The sequence below is a fragment of the Gorilla gorilla genome, chromosome 18, assembly GCF_029281585.2.
Source record: "Gorilla gorilla gorilla isolate KB3781 chromosome 18, NHGRI_mGorGor1-v2.1_pri, whole genome shotgun sequence".
Taxonomy (NCBI): domain Eukaryota; kingdom Metazoa; phylum Chordata; class Mammalia; order Primates; family Hominidae; genus Gorilla; species Gorilla gorilla.
In genome coordinates, this window is record NC_073242.2 from 80,207,431 (window position 1) to 80,226,205 (window position 18,775).

The 18,775-nt window shown below is 47.4% G+C and overlaps 1 protein-coding gene across 3 annotated transcripts; it reads right to left on the minus strand.

The window, feature by feature from the left end:
• Positions 1 to 1,858: 1,858 nt before the first annotated feature.
• SALL1 (spalt like transcription factor 1) lies at positions 1,859 to 18,291 on the minus strand. 3 transcript variants are annotated; one of them, XM_055366074.2, is made up of 4 exons: positions 18,222 to 18,291; positions 17,090 to 17,182; positions 4,567 to 8,049; positions 1,859 to 3,427 (listed from the first exon to the last, which is right to left on the minus strand). In XM_055366074.2, exons 2-4 carry the CDS (start codon positions 17,163 to 17,165, stop codon positions 2,991 to 2,993), a joined length of 3,996 nt encoding a protein of 1,331 aa, XP_055222049.2. In that variant the 5' UTR covers positions 17,166 to 17,182; positions 18,222 to 18,291; the 3' UTR covers positions 1,859 to 2,990. The 3 variants fall into 3 exon arrangements, with proteins under 3 accessions (XP_055222049.2, XP_063556272.1, XP_063556271.1); XM_063700202.1 differs by lacking the exon at positions 18,222 to 18,291 and having other exon boundaries at positions 1,859 to 3,431; positions 4,571 to 8,049; positions 17,090 to 17,635; XM_063700201.1 differs by lacking the exon at positions 18,222 to 18,291 and having other exon boundaries at positions 17,090 to 17,635.
• Positions 18,292 to 18,775: the final 484 nt, after the last annotated feature.

Consider the following 18,775-nt stretch of genomic DNA (forward strand, 5'->3'; position numbering starts at 1 on the left):
AGAGAAAGAGAGAGAGAGGAGGGGGTTGGAGAGAAAGAGACGGAGAGACAGACAGAGAGACCCTCTGACCTTTTCCTAATCTCTTCTGATGCCTCCGGAAAGAGAAGTGACTTTTGCTCCCCTTAACTCACTTTCAGAAACCGCTGGAAGGTGGGAGGTTAGTGATGAGAGGGAAAAGGAACACAGCGCCCCCCGCTCCCCTCTCCCCACTGCCTGCCTCTTGGAAATGGACGCGCAGCCCAAGGTGGTGCAGGGCGGTGACCTTCGCGCCCGGCCCGGAGTGCGGGAGCCCCGGGGACTTGGCGGCGGCGACCATTGAAGAGCGGGGTCCAGCTGCTGGCAGACGCTCGGTGGAAAGTGTCGCGGGGCAGCCCCCGGACACCTTTGGAGAGGGCCGGCGAGGCGCCGGGCATGTGCGGCAGGGTGGCGCTGTCGAAGCCTGCCCCTCTCGGTGGGCGGCAGCCCCCCGGATCACTTCCCTCAGATGTCCCCAGGCCCTGTCCCTGGGCGCAAAGGGCGCGCAGCCCGGGGCAGCCCCTCCTCGCCACGCCCAGCGATGGGAAGTTGTGGACGTCGTCTGTGCAACGGAAACAGCTCCACCTGGCCCGCGCAGAACCAGAGCTTCTGGCTGGAACTCCGGCCTTCAATCCGTGTCCCCACTCTTGGGGAAAAAATGTCACTCCTGGAGCGGAGGGGACGGGACAGGAGAGAGGAGAGCGAGAAATCTGTCTCTCTAAATGTTCGGGTGCCAAGCCTTCGGGGTGATTCTCAGCATCCCTCACGACGTCGCGCAACCCTCTCCCCTGCCCCCCCGCCGCCCTCTCTGGCTTTGGGGGCTCCCACCCCCTCCCCTGAACTCTCCCGGCCCAGGTCAGTGCCCACCTTCTGGAACGCCGGACCCGGACCCGGACCCGGAGGCCAAGCAGGGGTTGAGGGCGCCCCCTCGGCACAGAGGTCTAACGACAGGGTCGGGGGAGTGCGGACCCGAGTGGCACGCGCCCTGGTGGAAACTTCTGCAGGAAGCGGCCCGACGCTTTCTACCTTACCTGGGCACAACCGCCGGATGCGCGGTTCACCAGCTCCCTGAAACATTAAAAAAAAAAAAAAAAAATCGGCGACCCCTCTGGACACAGCTTCCCTTCAGTCCGTTTGCTCACCTCAAAACAGTGCTCAGGAGGAAGAAAGCCTGTTCCCCCCTCCGCCCCAGAACAACAGGGAGAGGGGAAGAATCCATTTGAATTTGCATGATGAAATATTCAAGCTGACTCTACATAACCTTTCTAATAGACTTTTTCTTTCAAATATGCATGTGCGTTTAAATGCCTAAAAGACCAATTAAATAAAGAACATGTTGACCTCTCTGGGTTGAGGCCCAGTTTAAGTCAGATTATATAACCCCGCAGCATCAGGAACTTCCCAGCAACGTGGCTCTCAGTTGCCTGAAAAAACGTGACTGCATTAAGTGAAATAAAACCAGAATTGTAAAAGTGAAATCTAAATCGGCATAAATATCTTGCTTAAAAGAAACTTACCTGTTGGGTTAAAACCTCCAACAACATCTTTTTATGTCATTTCGTTGTTTTGCTTTTCTTGGGGGTGGGGTGGGTAGCGAGTGGAGTCTATAAAATCCATTCCTAAATAAATCATAGATACTGGGAAAATATCTAGGGCCTCCAAATTTCAAAATAAAAGAAAAGCGCAGGCCCATGCAAAGCCGTTTCTGTTATGCCTTTTACAATTCCTCATTTAAAGAGGGATACACACTCACATACACAATTGACTGCTGCCTGGGGAAATGTTAAAATGCATTTAGGGGCCTGGCTAAATGGAAATGCACTCTAAAAACACAGACACAGTATTTTGTTTTATCTGTTGCAAAAAAAAAATGTATTTGATTACTTGAGTAAAATTACAGTATCTCTGTTGTTAGTAAGTATTAAATGTTAAAGAAATTGGACCCCCCCTTTCCTTTCAACTTTCCAAGAAAGTGCATGTAACAGTCCAATTTTTTTCTTCCATACCTAATACAAAATAAACAAACACTATACCTGCTCTCTTGATCAAGAAGAAGCATTTGCTCTTGTAAGGAACATATGTACATTTGAATGAAAGTGATATTTCTTATTGTATATACAAGAGCATCTACATTTTCTCCACTGAAGGTTGTTCAAGATGCTATACTTAGCAGCATTGTGAAATTCCAGCACACATTTTCTATCGTGAATATACCTACAAGGCAAAATGTTACGTCTCAGTTTCAACTACCAAAACAACACTTGTTTTCTTTTTCTCTAAAGAATTCTGCGTGCTTATTACTGTACAGAAACTTATTAACATTGAAGACGACTCAAGTAAAAAGCACAATACAAATAGCAGTTCAAAATGGAAATGGTTAAATCGACAAAAAAAGAGGTTGAATTTTAGAATAAAAATAAAAAAACCAAACCTTTCAAAGAACCACACTGTTCAGTCTGTACTTTCAGTCCTTTCCTTATATCTGTTTTGAAAGATTAGACAATGTGTTTGCTGATAAAATTTTCCAGCAGGATCAAAGTGTACATGTATATACAGACTTTATTAGAGATCTAATGCATCACTGAGGCATTGCATCAACACCAGATTCATATTAAACTGGATATAGAAAATAAGTTAATGCCAGATTACAACTGCCTAGCAGGGCAACTTGCAATTGCCATAAATGTTACAGCAAGTTTACAGCACTCTAGTCAATTAGTATTTAGTCCAAAATACAGAAGACCAAAGTTAACGCTTGCATTCTGTTTGCAAAGCAAGGTTATATCACTAATAAATAAGCTTTCTTAGAACTCTAAAGTTGAACAAGGTACAAAAGAATGTCTTCATAATGTTGTAGTTCATAGATCTGGGGAACAGAAGGAAGGGGCGGGGCGGGGTGGGGGGCAAGGAGTAGGAGGCCACCATAGGTCGCATTCTGAACAGGAATGAATGCTATGTCTCCAGCCCGAGCTGCTTTAACTCGTGACGATCTCCTTGCTGTCCTCCACGAAGCGGGTGAAGCGGAAGTTGGTTCCGTTCTCACTGCTTGCCATTTTCTCCAGGCCGGCCAGGGGAGCACTGGGCTCTGAGTTCTGGAGCCTCTCCAGGTTTCCTGTCAGCCCACTAATAGGTGAGCTGTTCCCACTGCCGAGGCTTCCAGGAATTGGAGGGATGCCACCGTTCTGAATGACGGAGATCTCGTTGGCCTTCATCGCCAGCCCGTTGGAGAGCGCTGCTGCATACTGATTCCAGAAGCTGGAAGGATCCCCACTTCCTGATCTTGCCGCCAAATCCTTCTGGAACATTTCTGGGAACTTGACGGGATTGCCTCCTAGAAATGTCATGGGGCCATCCACAGAGAGCCGCCGACCCCGTCGTGCAGGGGTGCTATTCCACATGTGAGTGCCCATGTGTACCTGAGATACGGGGAGGGCAGGCAGAGAGACACAGAGAGAGAGGGAAAAAAAAGAGGAGGGGGAGAGAAGCTTAATAGCTGAATCTGTCTCAACTCATATCCCAAATGTCCACAAAGCAAGTGGCCTAAATGTCTATTCTCATCATGTGACAGACAGTGAAGGCAACAGGAACCATCCATTCCTCCTGTCTAGTAATAACATGTTCACTCTCTGCAGCCCTGGGCTGTCTCCCCTCTTCCAAGGCAAGGATGCCTTACTTACTCTTTTTTTATTACCCATATTTAGCTTATAATGGCCTCAAGCAAGCCAGGCAGTGGCGGATAGCTCCTTTCAGGGCTAGAATTGTTATGTCCACTCTCATTGCAATGGTAAGTATTGTATCTGACACCCTTTACCCTATAAATATCCTTTTCAGATGGGGAGAAGGTATCCCTCCCTGATTGCCCATTGGAGGGCCTGCGTATGGAGAGAAAAGCCAGAAAGTAATTATTCATCTCACATTACTGGGAGCAATCTCCAGAGAAATACTCTGTCAACAGAAAAATGTACACACTAAGAGCACTCAACTGTTGCTCTAGAACTTAAGCATATTTGCTTTATTTCCAACACATATCAGTAGGAAATGCTGTATAATCAATTATCATAATACCCATTAGCAGAGCAGTGACGTTATTGTTTTTAGATAAACAAACCATGCTGGACTGCATAGTTATGAAAAATAGATACATACGCCGAGAACCCTAATAATTAAGTGATACGGGCAGCACACAGGCCACGTGGAGGTCTTTAATCAATACCCCATGGCAACGCTAGGCTGTCTTTCTTGGTAGGTAAAGCAATTCATTTGGTGCACTTAGCGAGACAACAGAGAGAGGCCGCTGCTTCGCTTAGGTACCAAATTATTCAATGTGCACTGACATTCAGTGAGCTGCAGCTTGCCCTTGTCCCTGCCATGATCCTGACCCTCCCAGGCACCTTCTCCCCCATTTCTCCCCCGTCAACCATGTGCAGCAGGTTCCCTTGCAAGAGCTCTCTCCCTGAATATCTGGGCTGATGACTCTGGGGGCATGCATTATAGATAATCAATGGCAGTGGGACAGGGTTGATGGAGTAGGTATGGTGCAGACAGAGCAAGGTACCTTAAGATTGCCTTTAGTCGTGAAAGCTCTTCCACAAATAGTGCAAGCAAAGGGTTTCTCTCCAGTGTGAGTTCTCTCGTGAATCTGCAGGGCACTCGATGAGGAGAAGGTTTTGCCACATGTGTTGCAGTAGTGCTGCTTGGGAGTTCTCCTGGGCAGAGCAGGGAGCAGAACTGGGGATGTGGCAGAGGAAGACAGAGGCCCAGACGGGACGTGACTGGTGGGGGTGTCCTTACTGTCCTGAGGAGAAACATGCACGAAGCCGTTGACCTCTGTCTTGATGAGAGATGACAACGAGTTGGCGGGAATCACCGCTGAGTTCTGATTGGGGCCAAGGTTGGAACTGGGCTCAAAGAGCTGGGATGGCAGATCTCGCATCTGATGTGTCAACATGTGCTGCTTCAAATTACCCTTTGTGGAAAAGCCACGATTGCAAACTGTGCAAATAAATGGTCTCTCTTTGGTATGACTTCTATAGTGAATGTCCAAGGCACTCTGACAAGCAAATGTTTTGCCACAAATGTCACAAGCAGTGTTTTTAAATTTACCCCGGTCTCTAAAAGGGAAGAGGATCCCCAAAGAATCTTCTTTGATGATTTTCTCTGCGTGACTAGATGTCAAATCCAAAGCCCCACCATTCACTGGGGTGGGAGACAAACCATTGGCAAACTCGCTTGGGACCGCTCTCTGTGGTTTCTCCTCAATGCTGGGTGACTTCTGGAACTCCTGCGTGCTGTTGGACGGGGACAGAGCCTGCATGGAAGAGGTAGACTCTGAGATGGCGGGGCTGCCAGCACTTTGGCTTTCCATGTCACCACCCACTGAGGATGAATCATTGGTCAGGACATCCCCCTCGACGGACCCATTCTCCACTGACTTCAGGCTGGCCTGTAGCTGCTCTGCCAGGCCAGCATTGATCATCTTCATCTGATTTTCCAAAGCAGCGATGCTCGACATCTCGAGGGGCAAAGGCGAAGAGGATAAGCTGTCTTGGGAGGCGTCTGCAGACTTAGGTGTATCGGGGATGCTGCCCTCAGGACAGTCTTCCATGTTTTCATCGGAGAAGTTGTCTAGGTCATCAAAATTTTTCTCATCAAAGGAACCTGTGTCAGACTCCATGGACTCAGAGTAGCTGTCGGGGACTGGGGTGTTGGGGATCTGGCCTCCCATATGCATTCGGATGTGCTGCTGCAGGACCACAGCGTTCGTGAACTTCTTCTGGCAGATGGGGCAGGAATGCTGGACTCTGAGCGGGGGCATAGCACGATGGACACTGTAGTGGGTTTTAAGATTCCCTTTCGTGGTGAAAGCCCGGCCACAGATCTTACACTTAAAGGGCCTCTCCCCAGTGTGTGTCCTGTAGTGCATTTTCAAGGCGCTCTGGCAGCTGAGAACCCGGTGGCAGATGATGCACTCATTGGGGTCAGTGGCCTTCTTGTCAATGTTTTCTACCAGTTGCTGAAGCTTGGACGTCTCTGATGCCTGAGCTGAGTCCAGGAGTCCCCCAAAAGGAAACTTGGCCTTGAACTGCTCAGACATGAGCGGCAACAAAGGGTTGGTGAAGGTGGTGGCACTGCCCGTGGGGCCGCAGTCTGCCGCTGGGGAGCTCAGGACGCTACTGCTCACCGTCGGGACTGAGTTGGTGACCATGCCACTCTCTTCGCTTTTGCCACCAGAGGGTGGCAGAGTGGACCCTTCGGCTTCCTCTGGGAGCCCACCTAGGTTTCTTGTGGCTGGCTCAGGGCCCCCGGAGTCACTTTTGACTGAGCCTGGGGGGCTGGTGGCAGAATGGCTGATGGGGATGGGGGCTGGCTCTTCCGTCTTGATGAAGGGTATGAGGCTTGGGAGGGTTGGGGGCAACGGCAGGCCGACTGAAGTGGTCAGAGTAGGCAGGACTGGTTTGGTGTCTAGCCAGCTGGTGACTGGCTTCTCTGGAGGGATGGACATGCCATATGGGATGCCAGTACTCGTGGGGATATTGTCCAAATGCTCAGGCACAGGATAGGGGTTCATCTGGATATGAGGGTATTTCTCTTTGTGGCGCTGAAAGTGGACTTTCAGATTCCCCTTGGTGGAGAACCTGTTCCCGCAGATGTTGCACTTGAATGGCCTCTCTCCGGTATGGGAACGCAAGTGGATCTGCAAGGCACTGTCACTCCCAAAGACCTTCGCGCAGAACCTGCACTTGTGTTTGAAGAATGCCTCATCGGAAGTACTTTTCGCTTCAAAGGCAGTGACATTTGGTGGCTTGCTTTTTCTTTGCTGGGCCAAGGCAGACAAGGAGTTTAAATCCTCTGCAGTTGTTCCGATGTTGGGCAAAGGGCTGGGGAAAACCGAGTTAGCGGAGGCTTGCTGAGGTAGAAGTGGATTAGACGCAGGACTTAATAAACTGCTTATTGCAAAAGCTGGTGAGGACGATGATGAGACCGCTGGGTTGCTGACATGGGAGGCCCCAGCACTTGAAGCCACTTTTTCAGAGGACGGGGTGGTAACTGCCGCTGCCAATATGTTCATATTGGGAGAAGAGCCGCTGTTGGATGGAATGATGGTGTTGCCAGAACTGCTCTGAGGTAGCTGGATTGGGGGTAGCTGTTTCACACCACTAATGCTGGCAGATTGGCTGGCGAGGCTCTGTGCCAATCCAGCTGCTGCTGCCAGCTGCTGAGATAAATGGGAACTTAGCGTGGACAAGGGGTTGGCAGATGTTCGTAAAGTACCTTGAGAAGGACTAGAAGATGTTGGCAAGTCTGCATTCTGAGAAGCCAACAGCAATATTTGGTGACGAATCTGTTCGATCAATTGCAGCTGGTGGATCTGCTGCTGCTGCAGAGCTAGGAGTTGTTCCATGAGGGCTGGGACGGCCAGCTTGCCCCCAGAGGCCCCGCCGCACCTCGCTTCCTGGGAGAACTGGGCCACCGCCACCTTGGTGCTCTGGAGGTTCTCGATGATGACGTTGCTGTTGATTACGGAGAAGTTGCCCAGTGTTGTCAGGTCCCCGAGTTGAGGTAGAGAGGTTGTGATCGCTGAGGTACCTGTGGAGGAGCCGCCGCTGCCGCTGCTGCCGCTGCTGCCGCTGCTGCCGCTGCTGCTGCTGCTGCTGCTGCTGCTTGGGGCGGTACTGCTGTGGCTGCCGCTGGAAGTGCCGCTGCCGCTTTTGTTAGCAACCGGGGCCTCCACCTCCATGGACTCTTCCCTGTCAAGTCCGTTGTGTTCTGAAAGGTCGCTGCAGTCCACTTGATCTGTTTTGTTAACTGTGTCATTCATTTGTTCATCAGGATTATCGGGAGGGGGGCTGGGGGAGAAGGTTTCGGGTGGGGAGGCTGGATTTTCATTTACGATTAAAACTAATTGATTTTTAGTACAGTTCTTCTTGTGGAGCAGAAGATCTGATAATTCAAAGAACTCGGCACAGCACCGGCCACAGACGTGGGCATCCTTGCTCTTAGTAGGGCGACTCGGTTGACCCTTTTCTGTGTCTCCTACAATTGTCAAAAAGGTGCAGGATTAGAAAAGGGGCCAGGACACACAGTCACCTATGACTTAAAAAAAAAAAAAAAAAAAAGGCTAATCAATGGTTTTCTACCTGCAAAACTCAAAACTGTAGCCCTTGAAAACCAATCAATATTACCTAAGAACATCCATAATTAATTTGTAAGGGTATGGAGGAATTCCTATCCATCTGGTATTTCAGAGAGTCATGGCCTTCATATAATTCATCAAAATATAAAATACTACAAATGGGAGACATTGGTGCATGATGAAATTCCATAGCAAAATATTGATTTCCAATCTTTTATACACCTTATTGTCTACTCATCCGGAGAGGGTCCACAAACCATTCTGAGGACTTATTAGGCTCCTGAGTTTCTGTCAACCTTATTCATTTTCAACCGACTCAAAGATATCTGTGACAGTTTGTTCTGTCACTAAACTAATTTGTAGTCATTCAGGTTCCAATCAGTTGTTGACAAGGGGGGAAAAAATGCATATCACCAAGCTGTAGACTGACAACTTGAAAATCACCTCAAGCCCCTACCTCGAACCTGCGCTAAGTCTGATCCGTGACAAACACACTTTAGTCACATCAGTAACAAATCCTCCAGACCATTCCTCAAAACTCACTTGAACACAAAGGGATGGCAACACACACAATGAAGAGAAACACAATGATCATAATCCATTACAAGGCTTGCCTGGCACCTATATATCACCCCATGGCATGTTTATTTTTAAAATTAAAGACGTAACTCCGGCTACCATTCCACTAATCAAAGAATATATGCCACCATGCTCCGAATGGCAACATTATGCTTCTAAATATTTCATCAAAAGTGTTCTCTACGTCTATAAAAACTGGCACAAGATTTACATTTCTGATTAAACATCAACTTCAAGAAGGATGTGCAGTTGAGAAGTGCTCCCATCTCCTAAGAAATAATTCTTGGTTTAGAGTTTGAAAATGCTTTGCAGCTCTCCTTGTCTGAATGCCTTTAAAAACAGTTTGCTCTTAACTGTTATCAATTGTTTAACAGATTGTCCTGAACCTTTTATTATAAAAATCCCTTTATTTCATGTTTGTTTCCATTGGTTGCTCAGATGTCTTCTCACTAAGATCCATTTGTAAATTAAACAGAAAAATCTCTAACTCCAAGCTAACATCCTATTCAAAGACAGGATGGCTTCCCATTGTTTGCCCAGCATGGGGAACACCAACTTCTGTTGTACAAATGGTGTGTGGTCATCTACGAAGGCTGTGAAGAAAAAAAAAAAAACTGTTTAATTCAAGGATTACCTCCCTGCATGCTTTTCTGCAGAACTGAATCAGATAATAGGTAGTTTCCATGACTTCCAAATTGAATCTCCCAGAAAACTTGCAGAAAACAAAGTAATTGCAGATATGAATAAATGTAAAATCAAAATGCTGCTTTTTTCAGTAAACTTAAAGTCCATTGGAAAGGGTCAGCTGTTTGCCTTTTTGTAGTAAACATTTTTAAAAACTTGACTAGTTTAGCATTCCAGAAAATAAAATTAATACCTAAATACTAACTTCTGGAAATTCCTTAACTCTATTTGCCTTGAGTGATGCCGAAGTTGATTAGAATCCCTGGTGAAGTATGCCAAATGTATGCACACTTTATTCACTGGGAGTGTTATTTGAGTAGCTAAGTTATACTTAACAAGCTAGCTTTCCTAATACCCATCTTTTAATCTCCACAAGGGTATAGTGCAAAATGCATTAACACCACCAAACAAATCTTAGTTGTAGCAGAAAATACCAATAATGATTTGGTTTTAATTTAATGTTTAATCATTCTAATTGGCACTGGATTCCTATGCACATGGAAGGTGCTGTTTTAAGCCCTTTCTGTTTCTCCCCTTGCCTTAAAATCATATAAACAAAATATTAGATGAAATTTGCTAAAGTTATATTGCTTAACTTGGGACAAAAATAATGTGACAAAAATTCTCTTTAAAGCGTCTTATTTTGACAACCAATTTTAAATGATGCATCCATTTCAGATGCTTATTTTAAACTAGGAAATGCAATTCCTAATATATTCGACAGAAATGTTATTTCTTTCTCTTTGCACATTTCCATATGTAATGGTTATGTTTCCATCTACTTTTACAGCCAATTATGAAGGAACAAAAGCTATTCTGTTTGTTCACACATTTTCAACAAAATGCATTAAAACTATTATGTCAGCATGTTCTATTAAGCTCTGCATTCAGTGGAAAATACTTTTCAACCAGCTCACATTTATCAAAACATAAAGCCACTTTAAAACACAGTTTTGCTTGGTCAGCTGGGCTTAGACAAATAATGACAGATTCAGAACTAAATAACTAGCAAGGGAAATCAGAAAACTGACTTCATCAATTGTACACATTACAATGTAGTTGCTTCAAATATTTAGCACATCTGTGCTCACGATTAAAAGAGATTTTAATTCTTTATAACTTGCAAATATCTGATATTCTCATAATATATAGAGAAAATAAAAGGAAGGTTACTTTACAGGATTTAGCTGATTATTACTTTCCTGCACTTAAATTCTGCATTCATGCTGCCTCGAGACTCACTTGAGAATTTTCAAGTTTTTCAATCTAAACATTTTTATATTTAGGATTGTGCTAACTGGATGGAAAATATAGATGTTTAAAAATAAATGCAAATGCCTGCTTGCTTTTAAGAGACTGTGTTAAAAAGTTGTCCATATTTTAGCTTAGGTTTTCACAACATTTTTAATAAGCTGACATTTGATCTCACTGTAGAGTGAACTAATTTAATTTCCTGATGTTTATGAACACCCCCACATCCCCAAAATACTGGTATCTATTTTGATTTATTTCAAAAGCAGGTGTCGCTACACTGTAATAATTCTTAACTTGAAATCTAACTTGAAATCTATCTTCATTCGGAACAAAATTCCAAGGAAACAGTCTTTTACTTAAAAAAAAAAAAAAAAGACAAAACATGAGGACTAGTTGGACTCTTTACCAAAGGGAATATTTTAATTTGTAGTAAGATACACACACACACTTACACACACATTCTCTCTCTCTCTCTCTCTCTCACACACACACACACACACACACGTACACACGAACATGTTCTAATTCATTTTTCTGATTGTCTGCTATCTTGTATCTCTCTCAGTAATCTGTTACACAAGATTGCAACTGGTGACCCCATTATAGTAAATACAGTTGCCTTGTTCCTTGTACTATGGTGAAAATAACATTCCTGTTCCTTTTCTATGGATTTTGCATACAGATTATTTTGTAAGCAACCCTAGTCAGATAGCAAAATTTAAGAAGCAGTGGTTTTCTAAGTATGTGCACACAAACAGATATTTGGAATTTTCTGGGCCTTTTGTTGGGGGGGTGGGAAGAGTGATCTTATACCTCCACCAAATTTATACTAAAATCCCAGATGCTTTAGTTCCTGTTGTACTATTTAGGTACCTGATGCCTAATTCAAATTTGTCAGTTTTTCATCATCTGAACCAAACTGCAGAGTCGGAAGCAGAAAATTGAAGTGTTCTACCATATCTGTCTACTGAGAAAATAAAAATAAAACTATGTCCCACACAGAAAGGTTTAGCCAGCCAGGAAGGGAAAAAACAAAACAAAAAACAAACGCAACCACCTTACTCTACTAGGTTTAGTTTTCTTTTTTGGAGCTCTTCAGAAAGACACTTCACTGTACTTCCCATTATCTTAAGATTGCATTTACATTTCTTAATAGAATTTCTCATGGTAGTGGTTTAGGAGTCCTTAATTTTAACAGCCTGTTCCTTTTTTATCACAAACATATTTGATTGATTGGTCTTTTTTTTTTCTTTTTCTTTTTCTTTTTCTTTTTTTTTTTCTGCATCGACCTGGGAAAAGTCTGAATCCAAATGGAAAAGTCTGAATCCAACTTAGGATTCCAAAGAAATTTTAAACACTACGACATATGCTGTGCATATTTTCTGTGATGTCTAAAGTTTCCTCTATGTGATATGCCACCAAATGACAAATTTCCTGGTACCCTTCAAGTTCACTCACTGTTCTGATGGGGATTACAGTATTCTCTTGTGGAAGAATACAAGTGAAATCTCTGAAAAAATAACAACATGGACGACGCATTGCTTTTAAAATAGTGATCCAAGCCCACCTAATGTACACAATAAATGAAAGGGGAAAATGTCTTTCCCATGGATGAATCAAACTGAACACTAGATGGGGTTCCAGTTGCAAGGGTTTGTTCAAAAACTTCTTTGTGGCTTTCCTATTGCAGTGACGCGTAAAAAAGAGACTCCTTAAGGCGAGATCTAAACTTTGACTACATAAACATTGGCAAAGGCACAAGAAACTAAATCCCTGTTGTTTGAGGGTAAAACTGAGCTATGGGAACTACCTGTCAATCTTCCCCTTTGGGGGTCTGGCATCTGAGGGTGACAGGGGAATAAGGTTAGGAAAAGACGCCAAGCTGATAAGGTGAAACTAAAATAAACTACTAACTTCCTGCTAAGTGACTAGCAGGATTCAATTTGGGGGTCACTGGGAAGATACTGAAGGACATATTATGATCTGGACCTTGTCACCTTTGCATGGGAGGAGGCTAGCAAAGGTTAAAACAGCTTGACACATCTAGGTTTTCTAAAGCCTGGCACACAAACTTTTTTCTTTTTTGGGGGGAGGGGTGTTAGTTCTTTGGTTAACTTTCCACCTCTTTTGCCAAACTACTTCAGTTTTAATAATCTAAGAATATTTTTGGAATATTCTGGTGCTATCTGCACCAAGAAGTGTCTCAGAAAAACCTAGTTGAGGTTGTAGAAGGAATTTATTCTAGTTCCTACACAGAGCTTGGCTTTTGACAATTTCAAAAACTTAACCGGTCTGACTATTTCTGCCCCAGTAAGATCTCCACCATAAAAATGTGGAGTTCTACCTTCTAAAAGGTTCTGTTGGTAAAGACAACTTGCTACCTCCAAAAGTATAAAGAAAACAAATAGAGCCCCCAAAGAAGAACCTATACGTTGGCACTTGTGCCAATGAACTCTAGGGGAAACGTGATGTAAAATAAACCACAAAACATTCAGTATCACATATTCACTTTCACACATACTACCCTCATGCCTAACTAGACTTTGCTCATTTATGTGTTTGTTTTTTAACATTTTACAAAGTATGTGCGGCCTGAAGCAAATCACAAAAAAAACAGTTTGCATTTTCTCATTCAGAATCTTCCATTATGACAAACTTAAAACAGCTCTGATTAAACATGAATTCTTTCCAACTGCCTTATCTTGCAGGTGTTGGTTTTTTTTAAAAAAAGCAATTAATTACAGTTCTCGCTAACCTTTTGGGCCCAGAGATCAATGTGTTGCTATGAAGCTGCTCAAAATGAGCAAATTACTTTGGTTAAATAATAGAATTTCATTATTAATATAAATAAGAGGAATTTTTATGATACTTTGTATGATTGTTAAGTGTTTTATCTGCAATTCATGGTGTTTCATTCTTCCAATATTATCTTTTCCTTGAAAAAACTGAGCACCAAAATACTTTTTAAATAAATGAATGGAGTCTAAATGGGCCATCCATGTAGAAGTTACAGGAATCTTAAAAACGCCACCAAAGGAAGAACTCCAACACACACACACACACACACACACATGCACACATGCACTCACGCACACAAAACACATAACTGAAATCCCAATTTGTAGTAAAGAGCCCACATATAAAATCATTAGATTGTAATATTCCCTTTCCTCAGAATTATTTAACTTGATAAACAGTCTTTCCAGTAGCAGTCATCTTTCTGCAAGTAATTCAAGACTTGTTGAATATCATTTAGGAGACAAGTCATATTTGCCATAATCTTGGTTTCATAAGAAGCAGAAAAATTACCAAGTTTAGAATGTTTCTGGCATAGCAGCTGTACACTAAAGTAAAATAAAATACCAGCATCCTGAAATCGACCAAATACTCATTTTTGTTTTTGTTTTTGTTTTTTGTTTGCATTTGCTTCAGATGAAGCTGTCTGTGTGGCTCCTTAGCATGGTCTGGATTTTCTTTGTAAGCACACACACAGTCAAACACACACAGGCAGGACACACAACACCAAGCAGCCCTAGCTGCTTTCAGCTTTGGGAGCTGCTTCTTTAGGGCTCCTGTAACTTAGGTCTACAAACTTTTCTAGGTCTCACTCTGGGTAGAAGTCATACAATCTGAGGTGCTGATAAATGAGAAGTGCATGAACTAGATTTAATTTGGTATGTTTCATATTTCATTTGTCATATTTCAAAGACCATCTCAAGACATAAGAAAAAGTAATCAGAATGTTTGAAAAGGGGCTTGCCTTCTAAAAATATAACAATGTTTCTTTACGTAAAAAACAAAACAAAACAGAAAATCCAGCTACTCCTAGAAGTATGGGTTATATGTGGGGAGAAGAATGAGATTGCTGAACTCACTGCAGAAAAGGTGACTTTTAAAACGTAACCTTGAGTTATGTCACGAACTTTCAATGCCATTTATTTCAGAACTATTCCCAAATAAAAGAACTGGAGTATGTTAGGCCCTCCTGTATGTCCAGCGTTGGGGGAGGATTACTTGTGTACTAATATTATTACAACACACTAAATCCTGAAACCCTATTACAAAATCTACCCTCTAGGCAACTTCTCCCAAACTTATTGTTCAACCATGTAAAAACAGTCATAACCTAAAACCATTACTACTGAAGAAAAAGAGGAGGGGGTGGGGAGAGGTGAGGAAAGAAGGCTGGGAGGGGGTGTTTCCTAGGGAGCCCCTAACAGTTTACTGCTTCTTTAGGACAATGTACCAGCTTTTGCGAAGAAAAAAGAAAGGAAGGAAGAGAAAGAAATCAAAAGAAGGAGAGAAAAGAGAAAGAAAGGAAACTTGATTGAGTTACTTAATTACCTCAAAGCTCAAATAAACTAAACTGAAAAAAATAGTACTAATAAAGAATAATGGTAAGAGGTAGTGAACTCCTTTTATATTATTGCTTAATGAGAAGACTTAACTATTAAAAATTCCTGATACTGAAGGCAAAAGGCAAAGATCTTCCACGCATTTCTCCTCGAAGGCCGAGACTTTTTTTTTTTAAATGTAGAAAACCAGTACAAATTTACAAAACACACTATAAAATGCTCTCTTATCTCTAGTTTGCTTTTTTTGTGTACAAACTGTTAACCTGAACAGTTTTCCGGTGCAAAAGGTCTCACCAGAAACTTTAGGAAAGATGAGTGTGAGTGCGGGAAGCAGAAGAAACTAAGCTGAGAAAACCCGGAAAAATACTCGGCGCAGCTGCTGCGGCCTTGGGTCATCTCACCTCCATCTACCCCGCGTGCTCGCTTTCGCTTGGGGTGGAAAGCGGGGTTCAGGGGCTCTTTTCAGCGGACTGAGAAATCGCAGAGGCCATGGGTAAGGATTCAAGCTTGAGGAAACACTGGGGGCCGGGAGGAGGGCTATTGTAAAGCATTTCTTAATTAATTTCAAGTCCCCCATTTTTTTACAGGCACCCCAAGTCAGGATTCCCCTTTCCCGACATCAGGGGTAAAGGGAGCGGGGGTCCCTTCGCTTCACTGTGCCCCAGCTCTACCGAGAGGCAGGCCTCTGGGAAACGAGCCGGGGACCTGGGGGCCCGGGCGGCCGCAGCTTAGTGGGCTGAGGTGCCGATCAGGGTCACGCTTCGGAGCTCTGTCGGGGCCCAGCTCCCTCCTTCACACCCTAAAATGCCGCCTAGGGCGTGGGCATCCTGAGTGGCATCCGGAGCCGCTGAGACCCCGCCGAGATTGCTCCTTGTGCGTCCTCCCACAGCCGAGAGGCCAGCATCGTGCCGGGATGACCCGGGGACCCGAGTCCGGGCGCCGCTGCACCGCCTCGGGCGCTAGGCCTGGGAGCTTTGAGGCCGGTACCGTGAAACACCTTTAGGAGCAAGGAGGGATTCCAGGTGTCCTCCCTTTGTACCCCAACTCCCTGCCCGGATCTCTTCCACTCTCTGCCATAGCCCCCACACACAAACTTTGTTCGGGACTTGTTCAGCCCCTTCGGGACCCACAGTTGTCGCCTCCATCGGAGAAAACAAGTGCCCCTGTTTCAGGGGGGATTCCACTCCGGCTGGCCACCCGCAAACCTGAAAAACTATTCTATGACTTCTTCCCCGACCCCCCTGGAAGTAGGGAGCACCACGATCCGCAGAGGGCGCATACCGATCAGAAAGATTTTGGGGGGCAGAGGGTGCAAGTGTTGTGGGAAGAGATGCGGAGATAAATTTTGCGAGCCAGACCCCGACACTTTCCCCGTCCGTTTGCACCGTCTCCGGAACAACTGGCGGCCAGCAGCACTCTCCACCCCGGCCGCAACCCCAGCGGGTCAGGCGCTGGCGCCCCGACATCAGTCCCCATCTTCTTGCAGCTCTGAACCTCCAAAGACACCCGGTTCTGCCTCGCAGGCCGAGGGGGAGTGTGCGTGGGGGCAGGGGGGCGCAGCGAGCTCCCCCACGCTCGGAGTTCAGCCCAGCGCCCGAAGTAAACTTCCTTCCCGCTGGCAGCAAGGCCGGGCGGCGGAGGCCGGGCCGGGGGCCCCGGGGCCGGCGCCGGGAGCGCTAGGGGCCCCGTGCGGTCAGGCCGGGACGATCTCCACCCGCACCTACGCCTCATGGGGCTCCCGGGTCTTGGCCGCGGCTGGGATCCCCGGAAAAGCAGGGACGGAGAAGCCAGGCCGGCATGCCCGCCCTCATTCCCCCGGAGGACCCAACAACTCCGGAAAGATCCTGCCGGGAGATGTGCTCGCTTTCCCTGGTGCAGCGGGGGAAAGCCCAGCAAAGGCACATTGAAAATTAAAAAGAAAAAAAAATTACGCCGAGTGGAAGAAGCAATCGGGGCCACGGCGGCGGTGAGGTAGGGGGCGCGGGGGCCAGCCGCGTGTGAGTGGGTCCGAGTGTGCGTGAGTGTGAGTGCGTGTGTGTGTGTCCACGGCGCGGGCCGGAGCACTCACCATCTCGCCGGGGGAGCGAGGCCACTTCGGGGTCGGATTGGAAATGTTGAGGCTTCGCTTGCTTCCTCCGCGACATGCTGGCTCAAACATCAGCTGGGGCAGAATAAAAAATTACTAAAAAAAAATCTTCTCAAAATTACGGAAATCGAGCGGCGGCGGCGGCGGCGGCTCCCCCCGCCCGCCGGCCCGCCCGCCCCCTCCCCGGCTCCCCGGCCCCGGGCGCAGCGCGCATGTGTCCTGCTATAATTATGATTATCAATAATGCATTGCGATTAATCATAGAGGGGCTCTTTGAAAGGCGATTGGCACCGGGCCAGCGCTATTCAAACCCGCTCGCCTTAATCAATTAGTTCGTGATTTGCTGCAGACCCCTGTCTCTCCGCGAGCTGGCCCAATAAGCCGGCCGCGGGGCTGGCTCTGCGCGCCGCGCCGCCCGACACTGGGTTAACCCTCTTTGCGACCGCCCGGGACTCCGCGGCCCGGCCGCCGGGGGCCGGCCTCCTCTCCACTGCGGGCCCGGCGCCCCGGCAGGCGCCCCCCGCTCTCTCCCTCTCCCCTCCCTCTTCCCTCCCTCCTTCGCCCCCCCCCCCAATCCCGGGCTGGGCCGACCCAAATTAGCATGCCCTCCCCGGAATTGAGCCGCCCCGGGTGGGGGGTGGGGCCGGGCGGCGAGGGCTGGGGACCCGGGCTGCCGGCGCGCTGCGAACTTCCCAACTCGGGCGCGAGGCGCGCCGGCCCGTGGGGGGAGGGAGTCCAGTGGCGGGATCGGGGGGAGGGCGTCCCGTTTCGTGAGTGTTTCTTCGTTTCTTTAAGAGCTACCAGAAAGCAGCCCACCCCCACCCCCATTTAAAAAAAAAATAAGCGAGTGGGGAAGAGCCAGCCCCACGCCGGTCCGCCTCCCGCCCACGGCTCGGCCTCCCTCCCGCCTGGCTCGGCGCTCCTCCGCCCCGAGTTCTCCATCCCCTGGATCCCGGGCTCGCGGGGGCGCGGAGAAGAGGATCCAGGAAAGGTTTGGGAACCTGATGGGTTTGTGGCTGCGGGGGAGGGGCAGTTCTCCCGCCACCCCATCCCCTCCCCGCCAGGGGCACTGATTCTCCAGCTTCTTGCTTGCTCCCTCGCTCCCTTTCTCTACCTCGGACATTCCCAGGACAATTAGGGCTGAAGTTTTCGGGAGAAGCAGCCCCGAGCCCGTGGGATAAGGGGGCGGCCCGGCTCCGCCCAGGACCCCTCCCGGACCTCCCCCCCGGCTGCCCCGGTTGGCTGCAGGGCGCGTCACTCCGCGGGGAGGCGGCGGCAGCGGTGGCGCCGCAGAGCCCCGGGCGGGCGGAGAGCGGGGACCGGCCTGGGCTCCGAGTTCAGCTCCGGCCGGGGGGAGGGGAGGGGCTGCCGCTCACACTGAGCGCAGCAGCCAGCACCGGCCTAGGGAGACACAGCCCGGGCGGACCCGGCACTGGACTGGGCCAGTCCCTGGGACCCCTGGGCACCCCGCCCTGGGGAGGGGGCCGCGCCCCAGCCTTCGGGGACGAGGTGGCGGCGCAGAGCCGGAAAGCGGGGTGGGGGGAGGGCGGTGGGGAGGTGTTCTGTCCGAGGCTGCCTGGCGGCGCCGAAGCTCGCCTCCACTTTTTGGGCACTTGCCGAGCGCGGCGCCCGAACTTTTCGCTCTATCACCATCTCCCCCAAGCTGAG

Bases quoted from the DNA above. Each gene is read 5' to 3' on its own strand.
- SALL1 (XM_055366074.2), bottom strand. From the start codon at position 17,165: ATGTCGCGGAGGAAGCAAGCGAAGCCTCAACATTTCCAATCCGACCCC. The intron at 8,050-17,089 runs GTGAGTGCTCCG...TGACAATTGTAG, and splicing joins CTCGCTCCCCCGGCGAGATG to GAGACACAGAAAAGGGTCAA. The intron at 3,428-4,566 runs CTTGCTCTGTCT...TATCTCAGGTAC, and splicing joins TAAAGGCAATCTTAAGGTAC to ACATGGGCACTCACATGTGG.